We start from the raw sequence: 20,687 nt of genomic DNA, 5'->3' as shown, positions 1-20,687 counted from the left end.
ATCTGCTGTGTAAGTGTCTAAAGGCAGCCAAGCTGTAGGCACACAGTTTGTCTAAAACTGGCAGTTTCGGAACCCAAACGTAGTGCAATATTGGCTGATTTTCAATTTGCAGGACCACAACTTTTTTTTCGTCCCGTTTTACAAGGGAATCCAGGATTATGCTGCCTTCCCAAGACATGGGAAGTTCAGTTGTTTGTATATCATGAGCAGGTTGAAGTTGCATCTTCCAAAGTCTGGGAGAATAGTTAGCTACCACCAATACTAAAAGTTCTGCTGTGCTGGCTTGCTGACAATTGAAGCTGGACTGAGCTCTGTAGGTGCCCAGGTCCTTTTTTCAGTTGGACCTGTTTAGACTGTGAGATCTCAGGGCAGGAACAGTCATCTGTGCTTTTAAAGAATCATAACAATTTGACTTTCATCATTTTGGACATGACAGTGAAGGAGGGGGAAGGTGACTGAAATTTTTGTTTCTTTATTTGTAATGAATCAAGAAAAAAAAAAGGATGAGATACTTTGAGAAGTGGAGAGGAAACTCCCTTTATTTTTCACCTCTAACATTATGAATAACTCCTTTTCTACCTTTCCTGTAGGATTTGATAGATGGCTTCAATGAGACTGTAAACCTTCTTCTTCCTCAAATAAAACAGTATTTTTAAAAAAACTTTCAGGATGAGTGAGTGAGTTAGAAAAAATGTTAAAATTCTGCTAGCATGTGTTTAGGGCTGAGTTTGACTGAAAAATTCCAGTCCTCCTCAGCAAAGTTAATACTGAATGAAATCTATGCTGTGTCTCAATAAATGTGTATTCTCCACTTGTTCTTTCAAAAACAGTATGGATGAGACAAAATTTTTTAAAGTTAAAAAAGCATTTACAAATTTAAACTTTACATAGTGTTTCTTTATGATAAAGAACAGCATGCAACTATTACAATGCTGAGTGGTCTCATGTAACACAGTCCGTTTTGCTGTCTGCCTGTAAGGCTTATACAACTTTGCTTTTAAAAATAAAAGAACAGAGGTTGTAATATTTATGATTCTTCAAATCAACAACTGTACAGAAAAAGATTGTTCCTCAGAAAGTTCCTGTTAGCCTGGATTTTCACAAGGGCACTAACCCTTCTATCACTTGATTAATCAACTTAGAGCCTAAAGGCTCTAATTAGGTATTAGAACACAGTGATAACAGGCATTGTAAATGTGCAAGACAAATCTTCCCTAAGGGACTATAATACAATATTGTTTTAAAAAAACCCTAGTAATTTCTTAAAATAGCTTTACAGCCATGGCAGACTGTTACTAGCTTTGGCCTAGATCCTGCAATGAAAACGTGCGTTGTGAGTCTCCATTGAGTAAGAGAAGGCAAGGAACATGCTCTTTTTGTAAAAGCGTATTAAAAATGGAAGTCCCTGTTCCAAAATGGATTTTTTTCCTTCACTTTCAGCAGAAAACCAGGGTAGCTTGCAGTTGATGCTGAAAAATCTAAGAGTTGCTAGTAATATCACAAAATACTACCGAGAAGGGTCCAAAGCCACACAGTACCATAAACAACAAATACAAGTAGAAAAGAAAATCTGCTCGTTGGCCTGGATGATGAAGCAGTCCTTGCCTGCTGACCAAACCTTTGATTTAGGTCATGTCCACAGCATAATCTGAAGTCTGCTAGCTGCACGGACCCTCCCTGGTGGCAGTGGCTGCTCCGCACAGAGCTGGCTGGAGGACTGTCCTGTCTCTTGGTCTAGGCGGACCTTTGCCTGTGGCCTGAAGCTCCTTTCCCAACACCGTCGGTGCGAACAGCACTTCGCACACACGTTTCTCAAGGTGGCTATTTGCAAAACGAGATTGCCAGCCCATGTAATTTTTCCAGCTCCCGATTTTCCCAACCTGTGCCCAGGCTGGTCGCACCCTCTCTGCGCTGCAGCTCGTCCTTGGCGCTTCCCCCGAGTTACCGGACACCCAACGCGGGCTGAAAGCACCGCGGTTCAGCGCGGCCAGCGCAGGTAGCAGCCGCGCAGGCAACTCCCCGGGGCTGCGGCTGCCGGCGGGGCGCGGGGGCGGCCCCAGACCCCGCGGGGGGGGTTGGCGGACAGCGGCGGGAGGAGGGGGCCCGCTGCGCGCCGCGGGGTCCGCCCAGCGCCGCCGCTGCACGGGCTGCGGCAGGAAAGGAGCGGCGGCTCCGAGGAGGAGGAGGAGGAAGGGGGGGTCCCTACGAGCGGAGCCGGCCGCAGCGAGAGGCGCGGCGGGGCGGGGCGGGGTGGGCGCAGGAGGCGTGGAGGGGAGCGCGGCGCCGCGCGGAGCGGCGCGCAGCGGCAGCGGCGCGTGCCATGCGCGGCGCGGCAGCTGGCGGCTCGCTCGCTGGCTCAGCATGCGCGCGCTGTGCCGCCGCCTCTGCCTGCTGGCCGCCGTGCTGGGGCTGTGCGCGGGCAGCAGGAACTGCCCCGACCTCATCGTGGACCGCTGCCTCTGCGCCGCCGAGCGCGGCAAGGGGCCCGGCCGCCCGGCCCTGCGCATCAAGGTGGTCTGCAGCGGCGGCGACTTGGTGGAAACTTTGCAGCCCGCCGTGCTGCCCAACCGCACCGTGTCCCTGTGAGTACGGCCTGCGGGGCAGCGCGCACCTGGCGGCGGCGGCGGCCGCCGCGGGATTCCCCCCCGCGGGAGGCGCTGGCGTGGGGCGGAGGGGTGCCCCAAAGGAGAGGGGGGGGTGTGTGTGTGTGTGGGGGGGACCCCTCGTCGCGGCCGTGTCCGCCGCCGCCCCGAGCAGGCAGAACCGCTCCGCGCACAGTCTAACCCTGTCCCGGCTTTTAAAAAGTATTGCGAGAGTTTGGGGGGTTTTATTTATTTATTTATTTTTGTTTGTTCTCAGTTTGGATACTCTCGCTGGCGCTTTGGTGGAGCTGGGGGAGCCGGGCTTGCCCTGGTGTAACTCGCACGCCGCGGTGCGCGGCGGTTTGGGCAGTGTCCGTGCTGGCACAACCGATGGAGCTCGCTGCTGCACCTTTCCGCCGCGACGGGGTGGGCTCGGGCTCTCCGCGCAGTAAACGAGCGGTATCGATAATGGTAAACTGCCTTCCGGAGCCCCGTGTAATTAACTGCTTTTCCCCTTCTCTCTCGTCTCCTCTAAATAAAGGTTGCATTTTGGTGTCTCCTTTTTTAACAAGCGTTTGAAACGACCAGATCTGCAATATTGTTCTGAGTTGTCTGGTATTGAAAATGACTCGCAGTTTGGTGTTTTGCTCCCCCCCCCCCCAGCAAGTGACTTGGAAATAGGTTATGATGTTTTGTTGCCTGTTGCACAGCGCTAAACTTGAATAAATAGTACATATCGTAAGTAAGCAGTAGAACTTTTTGTAACTGCATCATCAAGTGTAGGTGAAGGTAATGTCCCTGTAATGGACCCAAGCAATAATGGCTCGGTGACATTTACCCTTTAGATCACGCACATATCAACAGATCTTTTACTGTTGAATTTAGTTCTGTCGACAATTCCTGCTGTGAACATCTCCACTGTTCTTTGCATTTTCTTTAAGTCAACACTTTTAGGAGACAGCTGGTAAAGACAATAATTTATAACATCTGGAGAGCTTGTGCTTGTAAATGTACAAATGTGCTGCGTGTGCTTTGGTTGAGTTTCAGCTATAACCGTTGAGTGACTCGATGCTGATTAGCTGTACGCTGATTATTCATCTGGGAAACTTTTGCGTGTTAATATGCAAGATATAACAACTACACTTCCTGCTACATTTTAATAGGCTGGTTTAGACTAAAATTATTACATCAATGTAAATTTTGGCCTAGGTGATAAATTCACTGCTACTTTTCTAGTTTATATAGCTGGCTATATAGCTATAGTTTGTACTCCCCAAAAAGTATAAAATGTCAACAACTTGGGCAGGCAGAAACTATTTTTTTTTCCTCCATTGGTTAAAGGTCTGTAGAAACTGTCACACTCAGCATATCTACAAAGGTTTTTCTTCTTGAGCTTTACGGAGTTTTATTTAGCTTTTTTTTTTTTTTAAGAAACTTTTCTTTTGACGAGGTAAGTACCGGTAGATGAATCCAGTTGACCATAAGATCACCAGAAGTATTCACTGTAATGAAAAGAAATTGAGTTGGAAACAGAAGTGAGAAAAGATGAATGGGGAAGGTGATGTGTTTGAAGTGGTAGGTGGGAGGGTTTGCTCACTTACACATATGATTTAAGGCACCCGTAGCAAACTTGATACTCTCACCCTGAATGTGTACGTTCCAGGTAACACTTGCTCATACTTATTAGAAAGATACCATGTTATTTTTTTTTTAACTTAATTGCAAATGGCCATTGACCTGGGAGCTCATTAGCTGTCCATAGTTGATGTAAAACACACACACCATTGTTTTTTATTGTATTTCATGTGGACAAATACTGTACTATGTCTCACCTAAACTTATCCCTTTCCTCTTACTGTCTGTCTCAGGTTTTTTTCTTCTCAGTAAGTAAATTTAAGGCTAAATCTTGAGGGTAAAAAGGAAAAAAAGTTTAAAATTTGTGTTAGGGACGTAATAATTTTCAGTAGCTAGAACATACAGATGACAACTTGATTGAATGTGTCAAAGACTTTCCAGGAGAAACTGGTTTTGATGAATTAAATTACACTTGTGAGATTTGGCCAGCTGCAGAAAATAGTGATAAAAAGCTCAAACACCAGTGCTCTTACATTTGTTTTTGTAGCTGCATGGAAGACTTGGGCAAAAGAGAATATTCTAGTAGATGCTGCCTGCTTCCATTCAGTTTTATGGGCCCACGGAGAGAAAGAGAGCTTTAACATATGGAACATAACCTTTTGGATTGCTTTAACAATTAAGAAATACAGAGATGAATAAAGGAATGTATATTTAGATGCAGGAGCACTGTGATGAAACAATGTAACAAACAGTTTGGTGTTTTGGGGGCAGATTACATAATCTTCTCATATATATGTATTTATTATATAGGGATGCTGCTTCCCTACTGCTATTTTCTGTTGGAAGGGCAGATTGAAGCCAAGCTTTTTTAACTGTTCTGCAAAGATGACAGAGGAATTACTTCTGCTGTATCTATTAAACCATTAAGAGGTGAAGTTGTGGATGTGTAACATTTCATTTACGTGCTAGGTAATGTTGCTTATCAGCAAATTTAAGGTGTTATGATTTATTAGTTTGTTTTTTTTTTTTTTTCACCTAAGTTGCCTGAGCTTGGTGGTTTAGGCTCTTTATGACATATATGTACTGAAAGTATCGCTACTGAAAATGCTTCTGAAATTTGGTAGGCAGTGTTTTGACTTAACACCAGCTAGTGTGAGGTCACTGAACACATGCTTATTCTTGACAAAGCTTCACAAAATATTTGCACGTATTTTGATAGGATTAATTCTAGCCCTTATTGATTTGCAGCGTGTCTTTCTGTGCCTTGTATATCGGAGCAGGGGTGGAGTAAGAGAGTTACTCCCCTTTTTTTCCATGAAGAATACAGCTATTGAATCACAAAGTTATGGGATCTGCTCTCCCCGCTTTGCTCCCAGTAGGGATGGAAGTGTAGACCCACCGAGGAGTCATCATCCCTTCAGGATAATATAGTTCTCTCAGTTTAGACCTTATGGCTGAATACTTGGGAATTCTTACATTGAATCAGTACTTTAAAATTATTTTTTCTTCTCAATTGTGTAATTGCGTTGTTAAAGTGTAACTCTAGAGAAAAAGATTATTTGCAATTTTCTTTTTCTTCTATGCTAACAGAAATTTTAGTTGTTAAACTTTTGACTGACTTGCTGAAATTTGGGCTATTTGGAATACAACAGTAAAAATAGTGTTGCCGCTTTTTGCAATGTGGAAGTCCTACAATTTGAAATTTCTGGAGTTAGATTCTCTTCTGAGTTATTCCATGTAAACTGGACAGTATATTGTTAGGTTACTTACTTTCTGTACTACTTTTTTACACCACTTGACAGGAAAAAAAAAAGTTTATCCTTTTAATCTTAGAAGTTCTCAGTTCAATACATGTCTTGATATCGCTGGGCAGAATGTACTTTGAAGTTCAAATGCCATCAGTTTCTGATAGTAGCATCACATTTTTTTTCTCCCTCAATTCAAAAGGAAGTCCAACATTTATACTGAAGGTTGTTCGTTTTACAAATTTTACCCAGAGATACACCTATGGAAATCTGCGGTTTTAACCGTCGTGGTAGAAGTGAAGAAAAATTAAGGTAGTGTATGGCTCATAGCAGTTCTATATCATATATGACTCTTCATATTTTTTATATCTATGCATTTCTTCTGACTTTGAATCGGAGGTTGTCTCAAATTCCTCAGACTCTGAATTTCAGAGTGAGACTACATGACTCCAGTGGTAATCCATAGCCATAATATGTACGTAGGGGTTTTCATCTTCAAAGCACTTCCCAAATATTAAGTAGTCTTCTGAAGGCAGCATTGCCCCCCTTTTCTCTGTCCCAAAATTTCCTTTGTGTCACGTTCATTTATGTCATGTCTACTGGAATTTATTCGAAGTTATTATATTACTGTATTTGCTTCATGTCCAGTCTTGTCTTTTACACTCCTATATTCAGTTTAGGGTACACCAGGATGGTTTATTTAATATAAGCATCTTGCTGTAAAAATAGATCACAAAAATGTTCTTTATGTCCCAAAGAGCTTAGAGTTTAAGCTAGCCAAAGCAAACAAAGCAAGAATTGAGGGAAAGGATGAACAAAAACTATTATTCAGTAGTTTTATTTCCCCATCTTAAAACTCACATCTTTTTCTTTATTGATATGAGATGTCACATAGCATTGCTAATTTGTAAATAAGAGTGTTATTAAAGAAGGTAGGCTAATTCTCATTATAAGCATTTCACAAATATTTTCACCTTGGTTAGCTTCCTGTGTTCACTCAAAGTGGCAGAAAAAAAGAATAAAACCCATGTTTCCTGCTCCATTATTTATGTGTATATACATATTTATACATGCTTTCTCTGAAACTCTTAAAAAAAAAAAAGAGAGAGAGAAACAGTTGGTTGTTGTGAAAGAAACTCCTAACTTAAAGCAAACTGATGTAAAATACACCTAAGACTTGGAAGGTCTGGGACAGATGGTTGGGGAGAGCAAAATAAAGAGAAGAAAAAAATGCTAGAGATGAAAAGTCTTTAGATATTAGTCTAATCTTCCCTGATATTTCATATTATAGATTCAACTAGAATGGCCGTAAAATACCATGACTGAAAAGATTTTCTTTTTCTTTATGTTATTTCTGATGATGGAAATATATGAATCATGCTGAAGCTTCTTTCTTCTTATTATTATTAATCTGTAAGTGTCATAAGTTAAAACAGTGCCATATATCCTCCTGGTAATTTTAAGCCCTCAGTGTAACTTGCTTTGAGGAAAAGAGTTTGTGCAAGAGAATGGGATGAGAATTTTTGGAAAGAACATTATTTTACAGTATTGAACAGTTCATTAATTTGGTAATTTCATGTAGAAACCAAGTACTTTTTTTGCTGCCTACTGGCAAATTTGCAGCATTATGATCTTACGCTTAGTTTCATTGCAGATATAAAAATAAACTGGTGAGGATAGACAGGAGGATAGTAATACATGTGGGAAGGGATTTTTATCATATAAGTGTATATCTGATACCTATTGAGAAGTTCTAAATGAAGTTGGGGTTTTATGATATGGTATAATTTGTCAGTTGGTTAGCTACTGACCTTGTTTGCCTTAAGCAGGAAGAGATTTAGTATATGTCACTGGCTCTTTTTTAAAATTTTTTTTGGTAGGTTGGCCTGATATTCATAAAACCTATTTAAACTATCAGAAGATACGTGCAACAGAAATTTTTTTTCTGAAGTGTAGGCATTGTCATCTGCGGCAGTGAGGTAGTGGCCAGGCAGAAGGTGATTTACGTATGTGAAATTTGCCTTTATAGGAAGCTGCATGAGTGGCTGCCCCTTGGGACCGAAGTACTGTCAGCCCTTCAAATGGACTGTTCTTCAAAGATTTGGAAATGTAGCCCTTCTTTTTTTTTTTTTTTTTTTTAGAAGGCATACTGAAATGTTTTCTAAAAATACATTTTTCTTTCCTTGTCCCCTTCTAAATATCCTGACAGCATTATAAGATGTGAGGTGAGGTGAAGAGGGGGGAGTGATGGAGTGGTGGTGAGAGAGGTGAAGAAGGAAAAAGGAGTTTCTTAAAATAGGTGTGAATAACCAGAAGGAAAGAGTCTGAAGAATGTTATTAAAATGAAGCTCTAAAGGTCTATTATATATATTCTCATTTTTCTCCATCTTCAGAGGTTTAAAATCACAAATCTTACTTAATTGTTTGATGCTCTACAACAGGGCCATATTAACCCCTGTGACTCTGAAAGCCCATTTATTCCTTTGCCGTTAATACAGACCTAGGAACTTTCTGGGCAGCCATAGCCAGAGTCACACTGCTTTCCTGTGCAAACTTTCTCCCTGTTTGACCCTTTCTCATCACAAATTTTGCAGCTGTTTGATCCAACTATGTTCCAGATAATCCACCCTACTTTCCTCACTACAGTTTTTTGTCCTGTTTTTATGATGCAGAGCCGGCATAAATCTGAAAGTCGAAGGGCAGAGCATCCTTACCGAAGCAGAAATTCTGCTCAAACAGCCAGTAGGAAACATACATTCATATATATGAGGCTTATGCACCTCCTTTGCGCACATCTGACAGTCAGAGGTTTGTGCCAGCTTGGTTTTTCACTACATAATAATATTTGTACGTGTTTTCAAGAATCACTATTTGTGCTATTTGATTTCAGTTTTTGAGGAAAATTTGCCAATTGGTTTCGAAGCGTCCTCCTTTTCCATCTTCCTGACAGAATATCCAAACCCTCACAGCGTTGAAAGGGTACAGGACTTGAAAAGGTTGGGAATCTGCTTCTCTAATCAACTATGATTAACTTTGATCAATCACAAGTTTGCTGCCTAGTTCTGGACTTCCCAAATATAATTTGTCTAAAAACTATGTATTATTTATATTTTTAACATTTTTTTTCCCCATCTACTTTGGCAGTTACATAATACAGGGAACACACAGTTCAGGCTTGGTTCTTATTTTTGTGGCAACATGCCATTCTTCACCCTTCTCTTAAAATAGGTTCCAACTGTGTTTTCATGCCTGGGACTGATTTGGGAGTACTCTGAAGGTATGGTTAGTCATACGAAAATTCTGCTTTTGCAGTTTCTGTTATGGTCTTACAGACTTGTTGACAGTTTTTTTCCTGTACTTAGTTGGATATAATCTTATCTGAACAGCAGTATGTCAAATGTGTAAACTGTTCTGCCAATAAAGTAAGCACACAGTGGTTTATGGGTATTATGCTCATAGATCCATAAATCTTTGCAAAAATCTGAGATTTATTCCTACATCTTATAGAATTTAGATTTGCCGATAGCTATGCATAAGTAAGCAAATTCTTTTAAACTTATATGTTATGCTTTGGTGAGTGGCTGTCTTCCGAAATGGCTATTCTTCAGAAGTCATGAAGATATAAAGGCACTGGCATGCATTTTCAGCATATATACTCCAGGCTTTGTATAATACAAAATGAAGTTTAATGGATTTTCTGTTATTAAGGTATCATTATGGTTTTCAAGTAACCCGATAAGTCAAGGCCTCCAAATTAAGGACATTTATGATTCTCCCTGTTTATTGAAGAATTACTGTGATTTCTTCCTTCTAATAGCAACCAAAATGTTGTCTCCCCATAAAACCCTTCTCTTTATGTTATGGGATAGACCGTCCCAGAGAGTGCATGTTTTATAGACAAAAGTATAAATTGGGAGGGTAAAGGTTTTATGTGTACTGTAACTTGAGAAAAGAACAAGCTACATCATAGAATGGAAAATAAGGTTAAAACTATTAGTAACCAAATTAGGCCTGGAAAATTTGAAGAAAAACACGTATTTAATGGAAGAATTGAACACTTCCCGTTACTATATATTAGTAGTTCCCTGGCATTATTTTGATATCTGCATTACAAATTAATGTGCATGGTATCAATTTCTTTGAAAGCAGAGGGGTGGAAGAAGACCATAACCTGTTTGTGAGCAACTTTATTAATACAGTAGCTTTTGTAGAAATTTCAGAGGAAATGTTTGGAAAGGTTCCTCTAATGGAATGTGCTAACAACCTGGCACAATAGGAAACCTACCAGCATTTAAGAGAGAGGGAGAAGAAAAACAGAAGTTATTACCAATTTTGAGGAATCAAATTTACCAGCACTCCTAAGTAACGGAATTTTTACACACTGACATGTTGTCCTATCAGGGGAGCTTTGCATGCTAAGAGAGATGCTTAATTCTCTTTGTCTTCCGTGGGCCATCCCCTGTGCTTGGACCCATCTGCCATCATTCCCAGAACCTTTTAATTCTGCACGTTTCTTTGTTGTTGTTGTTGTTATTACAGTGATACTTCTCCCCATTTTTTCTTCTCATCTGCATCTTGGTTTTGTTCACTGCTTACATGTATTGCATACTTTCCTGCAAACACATTTCTAAAAAAGGAAAAAAAACCTATCTCCCTCCTCATCAGCTCTGCTCTTGGTCCTGTGGCACGCTCCACTTCTGCCAGCCTCTGCACCTGCACTGCTCTGTGCTGCAGCCTCTGCTTTCAGCTCACGGTCTCCACCGCTTCTTTAGCCTTACGTGATTTTCCAGTTCCTTCTCCATTTCTAAACCCCTCCATTACGTCTTCCCTCATCACCTTTGATCCTTGACTCATTTTATCCTTCTCTTCTGAACTTACTGAGTGCAACTGAAATGAGAGAGGATATGGGTCCTCGGAGAGATCTGAATTAAGTCCTGGAGTTCAGCAGTGCCTGGAATTGGGGCCAGGCAGATGGATTTGATCCTATTACACAATTTACAAACAAGAAAAATGTTTGAATCTCTAGCTCTGTCTCCTTACGGAGTTTATCATTAAAACTGCAGCCAGCAGACCAGAGAAGTCGGAACATGGTTGTGTCAAGCAGGAATTTTATATTGACCAAACAAATATCTTGCTGATGATCGGAGGGAATAATCATGATGATCAGGTTTGTTTTCCATCCTCAGAATTGTGTATTGTTTAGGAGGGAAGAGGAAAAGCTTAATTTCCAGTTTTCTCTACACCTTTGTGACAACATTCAAACGATATTGCAGCCGTCCTTCCGAAACTGTGAAAAGTGTGTAATGCAAAAAATTATAGTGATAAAGATGAAATCGTAAAATGCGTGCTGTTATTTTCATTGCTGCTCTTGAGCCAGAAAACGAAACTTTTCAATATGTAGGCAAATCTAAGCTTAAGGGACTACATTCCTTTCTCCTGTGATATAGCTAGTACTATTCACATTTTAAATTTATCATACAGCTCTATCTTAAGTTAGATCAAGTTAATGTACTGTTCTCCGCTATGGCTGTAACAGTTGACAAATCCATACTAATTTTGCAAGAGCCACAATTTTTCATCCGTACTACATATGGGATGCAAGGAAAGGAAACACAGTCAAAATGCACAAAGCAAAGCATGCTTTCCCTTGGAAGAAAACACTATGTTATTCCCTCGGTAATGAGTGCCATCATTGTAAGGCTTTTGTGTTGGGCACACATTTTGTGAATTGTATTGTACCAACATTTTCATCATCAGACTTATTTATTACTAGAGTCCCTGATGGAGTCATGCATAATCTCATCTATAGCAAGGTAATTATCTGTAGAGGGAGAATGGTAAAATTTTGTCATATTATGCTTCAGGTAACTCTTCAAAGTACAATATCATCATTGTTTAAAGGCATTTGGATTACATGATGCTCAGAAAACAGAGTGAAGCTGTGTGAGTTATGATAGCAGATATTCAGGTAGCGGTTGAACTACTAGTGCATGTGAGGATAGTATCTGTAGTTAGTTTCATTATGGGGAGTTTCCCCTTCGTGTTTAGTAACAATAGGCTCTCAGAAAGTTATTCTACTCTTTCCCTTGGTTATATCATATAAGAGTTTTGTGGAGGGAAGTTTCAAACTTCTGCCCTTTAATGGTGGGAAGCTTTGGGTAAGAATATAAGTCCACCTCCAGTGCTCGCAGGAAGCAATCTTTAAGGTGGTTTTTTGCACATCCCTTCCCCTTCCCCTTCCCCTTCCCACCGTGCTGATAGGGTCACATTACATTCTTAGGATTTGAGGACCCCAAGTATACATGAGGGAGAGCAGAGGAGGACAACATTTGAGAGATGAACATCAGAAAATGACATGACATCAGTTGTTGATGTTTGCTATTTATTAGTATGATTTAACATGTGTATTAAATGAATGCCAACTGCTGTTCATGTTAAATAAAGACTTATCTGGCATATTTATATACTTGCTAGTCCTCATGGAGCTATAGCGCTAATGTCTTTAGTTTGAAGAGAAAAAGAAACAATGAGATTTGCAGAAAAGGGGAAAGTAATTTTCCAAACACTTTTCTTTGTCTTTCCCTTTGCTTCTATAATGAAAGGATGAATAATGAAATTCCTAATGCTTAAAATGTGGAAAAATCCTCCATATTAATGGTCATTTATTGTTGTACTAGTCATAATTCTCTCCACTTTCTGCACAATTACATGTTATAAATAACAATGTAAAGAGTCAACAATATAGATTAATGAAGCAAAAAATACCCATGAGAGCTAAATAAATGTAATGAATTCTAATCTTCTGCATTTAGAGCAAATGAAGTTACTGCTTTAGAGTACTTCATGCTTATTGATTATAATTATAAACCTGTTTCTAATAAACTATTCTTTCTGAAACAATTCTCATTAATTAATTTCTGCCTGTATTTAATAACTAGCCCATTGGCAAATTGGTCCGTAAAATGGTCTTCGTAACAATTTTACACAGTTAAACAGTAAATTGCTGACTAGGACATCTTTTTTGAATAAGTAATACAGCAGTATTGGTAATTGGACAAAATGACTTTAAATTAAAATATCCTCCATATTTTTTTTTTTTTATGTATCGTTAATAAGAGTAAGGGAGTTGGTTGCTTGAATCTCCTTGTAATTAAATGCTGTTCAAGTTTTTATTTTCTGTAGGTACCTTTGAAGAACTCAGGTCAACTATTTGATATTGTTATTAGGCTACTTTACAAATGGAAAACTTGGTTGCCAAGCTATTTGATAATGAAGAGGGATTAGATGCCAAGCCCCAGTTTGGAATAGATTAGAGCAAATAATTTTTTTAATGCTGGCTTTCCAGAGTACTGCTTTAGCTGAGGCAGTGATTGTTTTAAACAAATAAAATTCTTCAAGTAATCTTTTATTAAATAGCACTGAAGTAAAGTTTTTCCTTTGAAAGTAACTGTCAAAACGGTGGCATTGAATTATATGTTGAGCCAGTGGTTCCATACGGTTAGTTTGTCTATAAGTCTTTTCAGTTGGCTGGTGTTTCCTTTTTGCAATTGGAATAGCTAATAAAGCTTCTGAAGAAGCTTCAGGCTGAAGAACTGGGGCAGCCAGGTTTCCCGTCTGTTTTTACTTGCTGCTTTGCTGTTTCATATGAATTTTCAGTTACTAATATTGTTTTGGAATCTGTAAAAATATGATACCTGGACTTTAAAAAAAATTATGGTTACACAGCTTTTCGTTTTCTGCAATCTGGATTGTCTATAAAAATATGTGGGTGGCTGTCCTGAACCAGACTAAACAGCCAACTGAGGTAGCTCAGTACCCTGTCTCCAGTTTAGAAGTGTTTAAAAGCAGGTGCCTGGGATAGAGTAGCAGTGTGGTATTTCCCACAAGGATCTTCCAGTTGCCACCCAGCTCAGAGTTGTAGTTGCTGTGCATTTAATTTACCAAAATGGATTTTTCTTCCATGGCTCAGTCCAGCCGTCCCCAGAACCTGTGCCAGCTCCCAGCGCTTGTAGCAAGAAGGATCAAAGCTTAACTGCATGTTGTCAAGGAATGTCTTCCTTTTGTTTATTTCTGAGTTTCAAGAGTTCAAAACTCTTTCTAATTTGTTTCCACCACAGCTGATGTGGTTGTCAAACTTGGGGAAATGAGTTCTGGTTCTGTCCAGGTTCTGCCTTCAATGGGAGAACCCATCTCTGCATTTCTCTTATCATTACTCAGGGTCAGTAAGCTGAAAGGCAAGGGAGTGATAAAATTTCAAAATGTAAAATTAATTTATATTATTAATAGTGTACTTTCTTGTATGTAATCATTGTGTTTAACTTTGTGAAAGGAGAGCACTGATAAAACTTTTTTATAACCAAAGTAATTACACTTAAATCCATCTGTGGAGAAACGCATTGGTCTTCTAGCTGAAAAAAAGGAAGCTCTACTACTGCTTTTAACATTTTGGATTAATGAAAAATGAATAAATGCTTAAAGTCAGCTTTCTCATTGGTTGGCCTAGTGTTCTCATGTCAGCTTGATAGATTTTCCTGCTTCCCTCCGTATTCCTGAACAATAAGTGCATCTTCAATTTTCCTTGTGTGTTGAGGCCAATATTTTGTGCTTCGTTTAGTTGTTGGCACAGTGGAAAGGAGAGAGGGAGGAGGTATGACTGAGAGAAAAACTTAAAGTGCAGTAACAGCATGCCAGTGAAAAAAAGGTTTTGGAGGAGGTCAGTGGCTTTAAAAGGTACAGAGTGCTGGTTGGTTGGTCCTTTTTTTTTTATCTGTTAAAAATAATTTTGACTGGTGGCAATGTATTTGTTCAGAAAGACTGCAGTGTGGCTCCACTGATAGCCACTTCACTTGAGTTAAGCTTCAGTTTTGTCTTTCTGTATATGCTTTAGTTCGCCGCTCTAAGCGTTATAACATGCTACTAATGCTTTAGCAGATTTCGTTACTGATTATGGATCACCACTCTATTAATCTGAAACTAGCAGGAAATGGGTAAAAGAAGTTAGAACTGGAAAAATTCCTGTGTCGAGGCTGAAATTTTGGATTGAGAAGAAACAAAGGTAAATATATTGACAATGTTAATTTAAACTGGAATACTCTTTTTAGTCAATCTAGAAGTAGTCTTTTTGTAATGCTCCTTCCTTGAGATAGTCTCTCCACATTATCTCTCGGGGACATGCATGAGGCTGATCCTCTATGAACATCTATTGTTTTGTGTAGCTGGCCACAAAACCTGTTTTTCATCCCTGTCTCTGGGCGTAGGGCAGGCTGCTATGCTTTCTTCTTTTAGTTGTTACTTTGCACCATTTTTCTGATTTCCTGCCATACTGCTGACTGATTTTTAATTTGTTTCTTTGTTTACTTTTTTGGTTTTTTTTTAAATGGTTTTGTTTTATTTAATCTGTAAATTATGGGAGCCACCTTCCAGGAACTGACCAGCAGGGAAGTCCTCTCTTTGAGCCTTTAGTAGGAAAACCTTTGCCACTGTCGACCATTCAAGGTGCTTAATGTCTGCCAGACTGACCCTGAAAGAGGAGATGATTAGACACAGAGTCATAAGATACTTACACCCCATCAAGTCGATTGGTACTTCTTACAGCTCGGCAAAATGCTTAAAATTCAGATCAGTTGTTCCTTGTATTGATCTGTGTGCATGGTTTGAAGATTTACAGACCTCGGAGAGGAGATGCTGCCCAGTCATCAGAGTCAGATCTGCTCTGCCAAGCACTTTCTACATGTCTGGACAAATGTGACCATTGCTGACAGCAAGTCAGAGCTGAAGGCCATCCTGCAGCCACAGAGGATGCTGTTGGATGCTGATGGGTTCCCGAGCCCTGAATAAGGATGTGGTTGTAGGGAAATGGCTGCCCACTTCGAGTTTGCAAACTTTAGCTTCAAATGGTATTTTTTTGTCTGGTTTTGCACTATACTGTAATAGAAGTTATTCTGCAGAAAAAAACGTATTGATCAGTGAACAAATAATGTTTTATTAAGATTAGTTTGCCAGTGCTTAAAAGAATAATGAATGGGGAGCAGGGGTGAGAATGTGAGTTGATGTCTTGAACTTATGAACACTCCATTAGCTGTCCTAGTCTTTTCCTCCTCTACTTTTCTCTGATTTTCTGTGGGTTTCTGTGATTAATAAGATCCCTATAAAATCAAGATAAAATTCGGTATTGATAAATGCTAATTGAAAAAGGGTGCGTGGAATATTTTAACTTTACTTATGCATTGATTGGCTCTGAACTAAACACTTGTTATCTGTAGGAGTGATACTCCGGAGGTATGATACACCCTATGAAACTGATAGCTCAGCAGTAGTCAACACGAGTAACAGAATGAAACATCTTGTTCCCTCTGTGTAAGCACACAGTGGTGCATTTGCATCTTGGACACTGTGTGCAGTTCTGGTTCTTCCGTGTCAAAAACAGCATACCAGCACAAGAAAAGGTACAGAAATGTGCAGAGTTATGGAAAAGCTTGTGTGTGAGAATAACTGAGGAGGTCTTAGCCTGAAAACCTCTATGGTATGTTAAAAGTGAATAGGGAAGGTTATTCATGGTTTTCCATAGTATAGGACTGAGGAGGCAACAAATTACGGGATTGGAGTTACATGAGAAATAGAAAGTAGGCTAGCTGCAGAGCTTCTTGCTGTAGTTTCTGTGTTAATGTATCTTCTCTTGACCACTGTCAAAGACAGGACAGTGAGCTAAACAGACTTCTGTCTGACCTGCTCCTGACGACATTGCTGTTCAGTTATTTATTCACGTTCCAGATGGAAAATAGAAAGTTCTCAGAAGACACAGTCGGGAGGAATGATTACAGCCTGGGGCAGTTCTGTAGAGTAACTGGGATCACTTGGCAAGCTGGACTCAATAGATCAACGTTCATTTTAACATGACCAAGAACATTGTCATATATTCAGAACAAAGAAACTAGTTTGCACTTGCACGTTCCAGAAAACAGTTCCAAAATTGTGTCACTGAAAAGCAGTTAATTATAATGGTGCATAATCAGTTAAACATCTGTTCCTGGTGTGATATTACTAAAAGTGCACTGATAATATCATCTTGGATCCAAAAGCAGGGAATAAAAAGCAGAATTAAGGAGTGAGGTTTTTTTTTGTTTGTTGCTACTGAAAAAAAGGTGGCTAGAAAAAGGTGTTATAAATATATTTAACATTTCAAGGATGATTTAAGAACTAGAAAATATGTGCTATATCCTTAAATGTCTTCTCATAAATTTCTTTTACTTTTTTGAGGTTAAGAGGTTATTTGATCATGTCGCATAGGTGTATACACAGAAGAAAAAGATCTGTGATATAAAAGATAATTTAATTTGGAAAAGAATGAGATACAGTCATTGAGAGCTCAAACCAAATGTATTCAGAATAAGAATGCCAGTGGAAATCTAAGTGAGAGTAATTAATCTTTGGAAGACATAGGAACTGTAATGGATACTTCATTCCTTCTTAAATTAAGACCGAATGTTGTAAAAGCTCAACAAGAAGGTGGAGGTTTGATGCGGCTTTTACTGGGAGACATTCTTTGAATTATGTGACATGATCACATTGGTCTCTTCTGAACATTAAAATAAATGAACTGGGGAATATCTGCTTCTAGTATGTATTCGCATACACTTACCCATAGACTACCAGACCCGTGTTTTAAATGTTTCTGGGTACAGACTTAGAGATACAAGAGAATCTATGCAATCTTTCTTTCCTTATAGGAGAAGCTGCCAATCTAGTATAATACTTGTAAAAATGTGACTCATTTTTTTAATACAGAAGTTAGGATCGTGGTAGTATCAAAATAATTTTGTTGACTGTACAGTACTACACTGTGTTTGAAAATACTCAACACTGGATAGTTTCCCAGTGTCTTTTGGCTTGACTCTGGCAAACGTGTTCACCAGGTGTACTTCGTCTGCGAGTAGTTCTTCTGCTTTGCATTCTGCCAGATATTCTGATGCAAATTTTACTCTTGAGATGTCAAGCCCAGTGATTTTAATGGTGTTTGTTTATTATTTGATGTTACCCAACTTATTTCTCCTTCGAATTTAATCCTCACCACTTTACCTACAAAATACTGACAACGAAGAAGTTCAGTAAGTGTTTTAGCATAAGAAGTTGCAGTTTAAAAATCATCAGACTGTGTCCGCATGCTTCTTTAATGAACTGTATTTGTTTTCCCTGTGTGTTCCTACCAGTAGGATTTTTATTGGGTGATGGGTGTTGGTAAAAGGGATGCTACTAAAACCCAGTATAGCTCTAAGTCGGTGTATAGCAGCTTTATTGCAGAGATGAAAGTCACGAAGAGCTTTGTGATTTGAATGTTACCATCCTTTGATCTTTAAGTTACTCATTAAGTTTAATGTTTCAGTAGCTACTGTTTTAAAGTCTTCCCCTGTACCCTGTATTTTAAATTAAAAAAAGTTATTTCTGTAATTTGGCACTGTTCCTTTCCTGTACTAGGAAGTGCGACCTTTTAGCCATATTAAAAAGATTTCCTCTTGGTCTTTCTTAGTATTTTTTATAATTTATACAGCAATGAAAGTAGTATGTTATAATTTATCAAGACAGGCTAAACAAGTTAGATGTCTGCTCTTTCCACATTGCTTTCAATCAAATTTACAGCTAGTTGGAGAACCTACAATTACAGCTTGTGTGTGTGAAATTAGTATCTTTTACTTATTGAAATGACTACTGTTTGAAAGAACTTATTAATCACCCTGAGGATTCACTGCTAAATTCTTATGTAATCTGGGATTATTTTTGTATTATTGATGGATAATATCTTGTATAACAGGTATAAGTATATACATTATATTATACCAAAATTCTAAACCCAAATGAGTAATTCAAGGTATTGGGGGAAAGGAGAAATCTTCATGCTGACAGTGCTTTAATCACGAATGCTTTATAGGCAGTTAAGTTACTATTGCTTCAATTTATAAAGTAAAGATATTTGGAGGGGGTTTCACAATGCAAATAGCATTCAGTTTTCTGCTGTGTAAAACATCACCACTAATGATTTGGAATTAAATTAGCTCCCCATAGCTGCTGGGAGAGAGGGGTTATGCTTAAAAATAAAAAATTAAAAAAACCCAAAACACTTAAAACCAGCAAGCTTTTTTCTCCTAAGTAACTTAAAACTGCATGACTGGCTTTTCCTAGACAATGTGCAAACTATTATAAAAGTATTCAAGAGCAAAGTCCTTTGCCAGAATTCAGTAGCAGGATCTTGAAATGTTTTTATGGCATCCATGCTGCAGGCATTAAAGCAAGCTGCTGTTCCCTTGCTCTGTTTGGAGCTCTTCACTTCATTTGTAGTGTCTCCAGATGCTGTCCTGATACTCTGGTGTTGGTAAAAATGATTGTTGCCCATTTCTGCAAACAGGTATCGTTTCATAGAAAAAACCTTTCTAAGCTGCATCAGTTCAACGGCACCATTAATGAGACCTGTATGTGACAGTTTCATGGTACAGCACGTATGATCAAAGATTATTACTCTTATTTAATGCAATATGTATTTATACAGCATTTTGATGGAGTATGTATCCAATTGTTATTGTCAATGTGTCTTGACAACAGCCAACCTGAGAAAACAGGAGCTGGCATGTGTAGCAAAATTTATACTCTAGGCATTTCTAATATATATAAAAATACTTTGAATGACTTAAACTTTTACTGAATTTAATTTTTCCCAGGACACTTCAATTGTACACTATTTTATTTAGGCATTTAAATTATTGCCCTGGTGAGAGTGAAAACTGCAGGTTTTGGGACTCGTGTCAAAACCAGGGAGTACAGAACATATTCTGTGTTCTTTCAAGGTGATTAAAATCTTAATCCTTACATAGAAAGGGAAAACATACCCATACCAGTCTGACAGAAATACATCATTAGATCCTTTAGTGCAAGATGGTAGCATGGTACTTGATTCATTTTAATCATGTGCCTGAGAGATTAATTCCCATTTTTCTAGAGTGAGAAATCAGCTCTGTGCAGTATTCAAGTCAAGATCCATTTTTTTTAATAATGTTTATTACTTTGCTATTTTTGAAGGTACTCAAAATATAAATTTTAAGTTACTCAGAAGAAATGTTTTGCATAGTCTGTTATAAAAATGCAATATTATAGTATTTGTTTTCTGGTTTGAGTAGCCTAGTTGACTTAACTTTAGCATTTACCAGAATCTGTAGTCTGGTCTAAAGCTAAATTTATGCCATTTTTATCTGTAATATTTGTTGTTCTGGGTGTGTGAATTTTTTTGTTGTATTTATCATACATGATTTCACAGAATCACAGAATCACTAAGGTTGGAAAGGACCTTCAAGATCATCAAGTCCAACCATTAATCCAGCGCCACCATGTTCCCTAAACCATGTCCTGAAGTGCCACATCCACATGTGTTTTGAACACTTCCAGAGATGGTGACTCCACCACCTCCCTGGGCAGCCTGTTCCAGTGCCTGACCACCCTCTCAGTGAAGAAATTTTTCCTAATATCCAATCTAAACCTCCCCTGGCGTAACTTGAGGCCATTTTCTCTCGTCCTATCACTAGTTACTTGGGAGAAGAGACCAACACCCACCTCACCACAACCCCCTTTCAGGTAGTTGTAGAGAGCGATAAGGTCTCCCCTCAGCCTCCTCTTCTCCAGACTAAACAACCCCAGTTCCCTCAGCCGCTCCTCATAAGACTTTAATTTAAGACATAATTTGTGGAATCAAAGTTCATGTTGTATTTTGATAGCTGAATCTATTATTTTTGTGCTGGCAAGATAC

The 20,687-nt window shown here is 39.0% G+C and overlaps 1 protein-coding gene across 1 annotated transcript in view; it reads left to right on the top strand.

Annotated features, from left to right (window-relative positions):
- Positions 1 to 2,098: 2,098 nt before the first annotated feature.
- The window catches only part of LOC309406992 (adhesion G protein-coupled receptor A3-like), a gene marked incomplete at its 3' end in the record, with an annotated part of 279,833 nt that continues 261,244 nt past the window's right edge, over positions 2,099 to 20,687 (top strand). Inside the window, exon 1 of the mRNA XM_082002382.1 lies at positions 2,099 to 2,582. Within this exon, the coding sequence (XP_081858508.1) occupies positions 2,362 to 2,582 (221 nt within the window). The 5' untranslated portion in view covers positions 2,099 to 2,361. The remainder of the gene's footprint in view (positions 2,583 to 20,687) is intronic.

This window comes from Phaethon aethereus (genome assembly GCF_964289735.1).
Source record: "Phaethon aethereus genome assembly, chromosome: 7".
Lineage (NCBI taxonomy): Eukaryota > Metazoa > Chordata > Aves > Phaethontiformes > Phaethontidae > Phaethon > Phaethon aethereus.
Note: the sequence above shows the minus strand (reverse complement) of the source record. Positions and strands in the feature narration are given on the sequence as shown.